This window comes from Ictalurus punctatus, chromosome 1 (genome assembly GCF_001660625.3).
Source record: "Ictalurus punctatus breed USDA103 chromosome 1, Coco_2.0, whole genome shotgun sequence".
Lineage (NCBI taxonomy): Eukaryota > Metazoa > Chordata > Actinopteri > Siluriformes > Ictaluridae > Ictalurus > Ictalurus punctatus.
In genome coordinates, this window is record NC_030416.2 from 14,691,891 (window position 1) to 14,701,229 (window position 9,339).

The following is a 9,339-nucleotide window of genomic DNA, read 5'->3' on the forward strand; positions in this document are numbered from 1 at the left end:
CCAGAACCTTCCCACTAACTGTCCCTCAGTGGTAGAATGAACTTCCAAACTCAGTCCGGACCGCAGAATCTGTCACGATTTTCAAAAAACAGCTGAAGACCCACCTCTTCCATGAGCATTCAAATAACCCCTAAAATGCCAACCCCCACATTATCTTTAAAAAACAAACAAAAAAAATTACTTTGGCTCTTACACCTCTAGTCTGCACACTTTGCTTTTCTAGAACTCAATTATAAATCATGTATAGTAGCACTACTTGTATTGTTCGCCGCTTGATATATCGCTTTGCTTGTATTTCCTCATTTGTAAGTCGCTTTAAAAAAGCGTCTGCTAAATTAATATATGTAAATGTTATTAGGTTTTGAGATTGTCCATCTATCCGTTTGAAATTCTTGTTAGCACGATATATTCCAGAGCATGTGCTTGAGTATTTGTAGGATTTATATGGAATTATCATTGTAACCAGCAGATGGCATGATATGGGAATATGATTTGGGAATCGATCCAAACAGGGTCATGGTCACAGCAAGGTCAGAGGTCTGAAATTATTTTTCTTCAATAGTTTCCTTCCTGCTTGAAGTAAATTTTAAAGGTATTTCTGGCATACAAATTAGTAACAAGACTAGACATAGTGGTGGCGGCATCCCCATCTAGGTACATTGGCTTTGAGTTCTACTCGTTCCAACTGCTTTTGTTCCAACTGGAGTAATGGTGCTCTCTGGTACTTGATGTATTTGCACCTGTTTTGTATAAACCTGTATGGATACAGATCAGTGTCTGAAGTAGTGTTGTGTGAATGTCTAGGTGTACATTGCAACGTTCGCTGTATCGGGCTATGCCTCCAGTTACTACAGAGCAGGAGGAAAACCTTTCAACCCGGTGCTGGGGGAGACATACGAGTGCGACCGGCCAGATAAAGGATTGCGCTTTATAGCGGAGCAGGTATGAGTACTGCTGGTTATTTATTGGGTTTGTTTGTGTACATATTTACTTATGTCACTCTGAGGTCTGTCATGTGTTTGTGTTTTTTCTCTCTTTAGGTCAGCCATCACCCTCCTATATCTGCATGCCATGCTGAGTCGAAAAACTTCATCTTCTGGCAAGGTAAAATATCAGTCACAGGTAGATATGTTTATAATACAGATGAGCGCTGAGGCTCTGTGGGCGGTCCGCTCCCAAAGTGACCCTGGTGTTTGTGTGACGTATTCAGATGTGAGGTGGAAGAACAAGTTCTGGGGGAAGTCCATGGAGATTGTTCCTGTTGGCACTACTCATGTAGTGCTCCCTGGGTATGTGCTCTAATACTCTTGACTATTTTTCTGTCACTCCCAAACGCATTAAAACCGATTTTGACATTTTTCCTGCGCCATGCAGTTTTCTCTTTGAGTACCACTCTACACAGTTCTCTATGTGCTCATGCAGGTTTATTACCTGTTAGGACTGTTAGAGATATGTACCATATGTGTGTCAGTCTGGGAAAGGCCATCGGCTGTCAATGCGTCTGAAATCTTGTCAAGAGTCAGAAAAGGCTAGTTTTATAGATTTAATAGATTAGAAAATATTTTGATGCCTCCACTTCTAGAAACCGTAAATCTATTTCACTGAAACAACATGGAAATAATATAATTTAGTATTTAAACTTGCCTAGGCTATCTTCCTGCAAAAATCATATCAGCTAAGGATCCAGTTCAGCAAATATGGTGGTAAAAACATGCAGTCAGACTCAGAGATGCCGAGTACAGATCCATATGCTGGAGGTTTATTTTGCACAAAAGACAAGGTCAAAATAATCCGGGTAAATAACAAAAGTAAACAAAATGTGAACAAATCCAAATCAGTAGCACAGGCAGTGTCAGTGGGCAGAACCATCACAAAACACCTCCTCCCTCAAGCAAGGAGTTGTGGGAAATATTAGCTGAAAAAGTGTCCATGGATCCACACTTGGAAAATCTACCGGAAATAACAGACCATTCGGGTACCTTTGGGTTGCTTTTTTCAACATGCTACACACATGTTGGGTCACACAAATTCTCACCTCGGATACTATTTAGTACGGATAGTATGCCAGTTGAGATGCAGGGCATGTGCCTAATATGCTGGATACCCTAGTAGTAAGCTGGGTAACCAAAGAAGTCATTTATAATTCAGAGGAGGGTGCCCTCTGGTGGTCTGGAGAGTGATTGTGTGGGCTAAATGTTTTCCTCACACTGTGAATGATCAAATTGTTTGCTTTGATCAAATTGTTGGATAAGTAAGTGCTACAATGAAATGGACATAAGCCTAATCAATTCAGTGATCTGTGCCACAGTCAGACTCCAGACTTTAAAATGCTTAAACTTTACTTCTGATTGAGATACATACAAAACAGCAACATATTTACATTCAGGAAAGCATCGTTTTCAAAACTATATATAGTAAATAGCGTCGAAGTTTCATCATGTGAAGGGTTTTCCCAGGACACCACATAAATTCTGTATGAATTTTCATAGTAGGCCTATACAGTATACGTATTCAGAGGCAGAATATACACATTTGAATGTTTGCCATACCATTTTCTACTCTAAATCACGTAAAGTAAGTCTATGAGAGGATATACTAATCCACAAACAGACGGTGTGGCTGCAGCTTTTCAATCCAACCATTGCAACCACACCTGATTACATCACTTTAATGAGCTGGTCTAGGTCTTCAAACAACTTTTAATTGTGGCTCATGCTTAGTTATAATTAAAACCTACAGTCACACCAGCCCTTTGTGGATAAGACAAGACACTCCTAGTCTATGACAAGACAAGACACTCTCTTGTCCTAGCTTTTGTTCGTTGCATATTTTCTGGCTGAATGCAACTTGTGTTGCTTGAATAGGGAAAGAGCAGCAAATAAATGCACGTTATGTTAAATGCATTTGTATTTATACAGAGATTTTATTTCAAATTAAATAAATAAAATAATATTTGTATTATAGGCTGATTGGCGTAGTCTAAAGTGTCCGTAGTGTATGAATGGGTGTGTGAGTGTGTATGTGATTGTGCCCTGCGATGGACTGGCACCCTGTCCAGGGTGTATCCCGCCTAGTGCCTGATGCTCCCTGGGATAGGCTCCAGGTTCCCCGTGACCCTGAAAAGGAGTAAGAGGTAGAAGATGGATGGAAGGATATTTGTATTATTTATATGCTAAATTCTGAATGATGCTCTATTGAGTAAAAAGTGCAGTAGTAGGTTCTGGAACACCATTATGTCATGAGCACATGTAGGGAATAGGAAGCCATTTGGGATTTGACCTATTTTGAAAGGTGCTTTAAAAATCTTTTACTTTTTTTTTTTTTTTAATAGTCCTGCATGATGATAGGAGATTGTATGTGGATCCTGGGTACCCTGTGAATTGTTTTGTTAGATATCAGTGATTAATAACATTATTTGTGTAAATAAAAACAAACATAAACCTTAAGTTTCATGGAACAGTTTTTACTTCTTTACTTCCATGGTTTATGTGTTATGAACACATAATGTAGTGTTATTGCTAATATCTTATTGTTAAGATATTAGCAATAACACTACACTATGTGTTCAGGTAATCAGCATTTGAGTGTAATTTTAAATGCCTGCTTTCTTTCATAGTTTGGGAGACCACTATGAGTGGAACAAAGTGACGTCGTGTATTCACAACATTCTGAGTGGTCAGCGTTGGATCGAGCACTATGGGGAAATCTCCATTAAGAACTCTAGCAGCGATATCTGTCAGTGTAAAGTCACCTTCGTCAAGGTGAGCTACATTTCCCCACCTGCTGACAAACATCACTGAAATGACATCCTTGTGCTGCGTAACCTCAATCTCATTCACTGCACTGTATGATGTTGAAGGATTCTATAATAAAGTTAGTAACTGTATGTATGTACAACCCCAATTCTAAAAAAGTTGGGACAGTATGGAAAATGCAAAAAACTAACAAAAAGAGTGATTTGAAATTCAGGTCACCCTGCACTATATTGAAAACACATTAATAACACATTATTTGATGTTTTACTTTGTGAATTTAATTTATTTTTGAAAATATACACTCATTTCAAATCTGTTGACTGCAACACACTCCAGAGAAGTTGGGACAGTCGACTGTTTACCACTGTGTAACGTCACCTTTTCTTTTAATAAGACTTATTAAGTGTTTGGGCGCTGAAGACACCAGTTGGTTAAGTTTCCCTCATTCATCCATTATGCATTTCTTAAGCTACGCAATTTGGGGATGTGTATATATATATATAGTGCCAAACCCCATGTGCACTCTGATTTATACCAGCTGCTTCTGATTATCAGGAGTCTAATTATGGTGAATTAGTAGTTCTAGTAAAAGGTTGTTCATGTAGAGAAGAAGAAAGCTCTGTGTGAAGCAAATGAACCTAAACCATTTCGTCAATCCTTCTACTACAGAAAATGGAGAAGGATAGGCATGCTGCGATTCAATTCTCAGATTCTGAAAGAGCGAGAGAGACACTAATTGAACCCATCACACAGAGGGTCCACACAGACACTTCCTTTAGCACAGTGATGGGAGTGCTATTGTAGTGGTTGTGGGAGAACAGTTATTGACATTGGCACAGTTCCAAAGACAAGTCACTCTGATGAAGAGAGTAAGGGGAGAGAGAGAGACAATGAGAGAGACAGAGAGGGAGAAGGTAGGACAGAAATAAGAGATTCATTCTCATTATTACGCCACTGACTTTTTGATGTCTCAGCAGTGCCATCTGCTGAAGAGCAAGGGCACACACTGCATGTAATCTGTTTATAGGCTCATGCAGGACAGCTGCTTTAGTATCAGTTGTATAAAATCAAGGCCCTTTTTCTTTTGGATTGGTATCTGGTTCAGAATGAAGGCATTAAATTAGGAACATACAGATAGTGTGTTGATCTTGGACTGGTTTGACTGAGACAGTGATCAATGATTTTTGTTTGTGTTGCATTGCAGGCAAAGTACTGGAACTCCAGTATATACGAGGTAGAGGGAACAGTCATGGACCATAAAGGCAAGGTGATACACAAGCTGTTTGGGAAGTGGCATGAGAGTATATACTGTGGAAGCCCACCATCTGCTACATGCATCTGGAGAACCAGTAAGCTTCACATACATATAGTTCAGAGCACATTTATTCACCTCCGCCAGCAATGCTGTAACTGAGTTGTAGTCTACTAGATGGTGTATTGCAGATGAAACAGAAACCGTTTAATGTAATGCAGAACCACGTGCATTAAAATCAAGCGTTCTGATTTATAAATACTGCTAGCTAAGAAAAGTCTGTGTGACTGAAGCACACTGGCCAATAACATATGATTTACAGCATATATACAAACAATAAATATAACTTTTATTAATAACAATTATTAAGTTACATCACATTTTTTTCTTGATGATAAGCTTTTTTTTACGTTCACTGACTCACATGATAAATTGTGTCTTTTATGGTAAGTCTAAAAAGCTTTATATTGTTCATGTAGATCCAATGCCTGCTGACTACGAGCAGTACTACGGCTTCACTAAGTTTGCTCTTGAGCTGAATGAACTGGATCCACAGACCAAACCTTTACTGCCGCCCACGGACACGAGATTACGTCTCGATCAGAGGTAAACCCATGTAACCCATGTTTTGCATTTCTGCACATAACAGGAGTCTAGATAAGTGTTATTAATAAAGACAAATATTAGATACGGGGTGGCACCACTACTCCAAAAGTGGTGGGGCAAAATTTTAGTCTGAGAAAAGAGGTATATGCATGGTACATGTACATGCAATAGACTGTTTGTCACTGTAGTAACTGTCTGTTTTGCTAAACATATTTTCAGCAAGATACAGAATATCTACAGTTGCGGTCGGAAGTTTACATATACTCATCATGAACATGAATGTCATGGCAATATTGGGCTTTCAATCATTTCTTTGAACTTTTCTTTTTCTGGGGCAGTCTGATTGTACAATACTCATCTTTAATAAACAAACCAAAACAAAACAAGAATTTACTTCACAAGTTTTCCTTCATTTGGGGTTTTCTGTAACACAGGACCAAAACTATACATACAGCACACCTAATATTTAGTTGAATGTCCCTTAGCAAGTTTCACCTCGAGCAGACGCAGACCTTCCCACTTTGTTTATACTTGCACCAAATTTTAGACACAGCTGACTGAGAACAACCAACATCTTTTGTCACACTCCGTGTCGGATTTCCTTCTTGAAGGTGTTTTATAATCTTTTCCATTGTTTCAATTGAAAACTCTCCTGTTGGGGCCATGTTCCCTTTCAATAGCCAAGTCCAACAGCTCATTAAGATCTGTAAGCACACTCTTAACTGCAGACTAATTTGCATTTTTAGACTTGTATTTGTGCTGGTATTTGTTTTAGAAATGCAAATTACAAGGTGATTCCATAGTTTTTTTCATTAAATTTGTTTGGTATGTTTTACGAAGTCAAAATGTTCAGCTACTAAACAAAAATTGTTTTGTCTCACATCTGTGATTTTTTCATTTGCTACGAAGTAAAATATATATTATTATTATTATTATTATTAGTATTATTATTATTATTATTATGTAGGTATTATTGCAGTACAAAGGCCAGACAGACACAAAGACATACAATGTACACAGCAGGGTGATTCAATACTTAAATTTTATCACTTCACTGTTCGAACAGGTTTATATATATATATATATATATATATATATATATATATATATATATATATATATAAAAATCTGTCTATGTTTGCAGTGGTACTTCTTTCCTAACATCAAGTTGTAGCTTCAGAAATATTTCTGGCCTGTAAATGTACAGGGACATTGCCAGGTTTCTAACAAGTTTCCAACGTACCGTGTGTGTGTGTGTGTGTGTGTGTGTGTGTGTGTGTGTGTGTGTAGATTACTGGAGGAGGGGAATGTTGAGGCTGCAGAAACACAGAAGCAAAGAATCGAACAGCTACAGAGAGATAGGCGCAGAGTCCTCGAGGAGAACAACATGGAACATCAGCCACGGTTCTTCCAGTAAGAACCACTTTCCTTTACAGTGCAATGTCTATTCATCTTAGACCCCCTGCTTATTAATCACGTACACATGTTAAAGCATTCAGAGAATACTATGAATGAAACAGTAACTACAGTGTAACTAATAGAGATGGTATGTGGTTATGAAGCTAAAGATTGTAAGGGTGTAAATATGAATGATAGCTCCTGGGAATTTAAGGTGCAAAATACTTTGTGATTTGAGTGTTCAAGCCGTAGACTGTATATAAAATCAGTCCGTACAGGATTTCGTGGAGTTTTTTTTTTTTTTTTATGATTGGTGCAGCCAAAAATGCTCGATCTTGCTGCAACTTTTTTTTCAATATTTGAGGTGCAACTTGTGGTGTTTTTTGTACCACTTGAATTGGTGAAATTGCAATTGCATGAAATTGTTCTGCACGGTCTTTCACAGTGTCTGTTTTGCTAAACATATTTGTTGGTAAATGAGACCTTTTAGCTGTACCGATGTTTGACGAACATGAATCGATGAGGCTTTTGACTGAATGCTTGTTGTGATGCGTCTTGGCCCAAATCTAATTTTGAACAATTGAAGCTCCTCCGAAAATTGCAACGTTACCTTGATTTTGTGTTCATTTCTGCGATCGCAAAATCACAAAATCCTGAAGGGACTGTAACATTAACTGGGTTCAAGTGGTTGAAAAGTGTAGCTAAGTGTCTCAGACACCCTCTAGTGGCTCACTGCAGTGCAGTATTTAATCCCACACACATCTGTATTAGTAAATATCAATTCAGTTTACATTCTCAGAATATATTTTATTTGCAGTTTGGCTGTTCTATCAGTCCTTCACTTTAATATCTGCTGTGTTATTTTTCATTACAACAAATGTGATGATATTATTGGATGGTGAGACATGGTCTGCGGTATATCCTCTATGCACTCTGTGGGCCTAAGCTTGATGATTGTAGATACCTTAAACAAAATGTTTCTTTAGCATTTCGGGGGATCATTTAGATTAGATATTTGCTAAAATAGTTGTAGTATTCTTTTATTTGTTCTCACTGCAAGGATAAATGTTATACATAATTATATATATATGTTTAGGAGAAATTTCAGCATTAGATTTCTGTATGCTTAAATGTAGCCTTGGATAACTCTGTGTTATTTTTTTTCTTTACCACAAACATACATAACCATTCCATTAAATACCTTTTTACAAAGCCATAGCTTAATCCAATATTTTTTTTGGCTTGATTCTTACAGGAAATCAAAAGATGACACATGGATCAGCAACAACACTTACTGGGACCTGAGGAAAGATCCAGGCTTCAGTAATCTGGATTGTCCAGTGCTGTGGTGAACTACATCTGAACAGTGCTCACTCACAAGCCTCTTCTTTCTCCTCACAACTGCCTGCTCTGAATTTCTGTGTATGGAACAAAAGCACATCTGACAGTGGAGGGTGGAAACAGACCCTACAGAGGAAGGCAATTTTTTTTGCCTGATAATCAAACTGAAGAAGAACTTTATTAGAACTGCAACACTGTTTCCAGTAACTTCACCATATTCAAGCACCCTTCATTATGTAATATTCGATTTTAAATGCCTTAATATGCTTCTATTATATTTTACATTATGTTTATGCAGGCATCTTTCTTGAATGTCTAGAAATTATGCAAACATAGCCCAGTTTGTCATCTGTATCACTGCTGTGTGCAACTAGTAGCACAGAAAATACTGACACACACACTGTTGCATACTGTACACTTACAGTACAGAGTGATACTACAGGCAGTAAAATGCCTGAGTCCTGCCTGAAACAAAAGAACTTTGCGCATGCATGTCTGAAAAATGCTGTCGTCTTATCAAAGTAACATTGTCTACCTCCTAAAGAGATGGTACTCTTGTGTACAATATGAGGAACATATTGGAGTATGAATTCCACACTTGTCTTATGCCTTATGGTCACACATATTCCATAATGTCTTTATTATATCCTTTAATCATGTTTAAAAAACAAACACAAACACACACACACACACACACAACATGTGTCACAATGTTGCTAGCATCTGAGAAATAATCACACAGCTTTGTTTCAAATAATAAATAGTCACCATACTGCATTTGGATGTTTAGCTGAATGTTTCAGCTTTTTTTTGTAATCCATGTCCATCAAGTTCTTCCTGGAAAAGAGAGCAACTGAGGAAATCACACTGACTACTGCTACGTTTCATCTCTTCAATAAATCAAATCTCTGACTAGCTTTTTATTGTTATTTATTATATTCTGATGCTCCATTCACTGAATAAAGTGATGCTCACTGTTTTATCCTG

The 9,339-nt window shown here is 37.7% G+C and overlaps 1 protein-coding gene across 4 annotated transcripts in view; it reads left to right on the forward strand.

The window, feature by feature from the left end:
- The window catches only part of osbpl3b (oxysterol binding protein-like 3b), a 73,103-nt gene extending 63,764 nt beyond the window's left edge, over positions 1-9,339 (forward strand). For all 4 annotated transcript variants that reach the window (XM_017471607.3, XM_053681426.1, XM_017471617.3 and 1 more), the window contains 8 exons: positions 805-942; positions 1,041-1,104; positions 1,211-1,289; positions 3,617-3,761; positions 4,960-5,104; positions 5,487-5,613; positions 6,904-7,026; positions 8,267-9,339. In XM_017471607.3, coding sequence (XP_017327096.1) covers positions 805-942; positions 1,041-1,104; positions 1,211-1,289; positions 3,617-3,761; positions 4,960-5,104; positions 5,487-5,613; positions 6,904-7,026; positions 8,267-8,363 — 918 coding nt within the window. In that variant the 3' untranslated portion in view covers positions 8,364-9,339. The remainder of the gene's footprint in view (positions 1-804; positions 943-1,040; positions 1,105-1,210; positions 1,290-3,616; positions 3,762-4,959; positions 5,105-5,486; positions 5,614-6,903; positions 7,027-8,266) is intronic.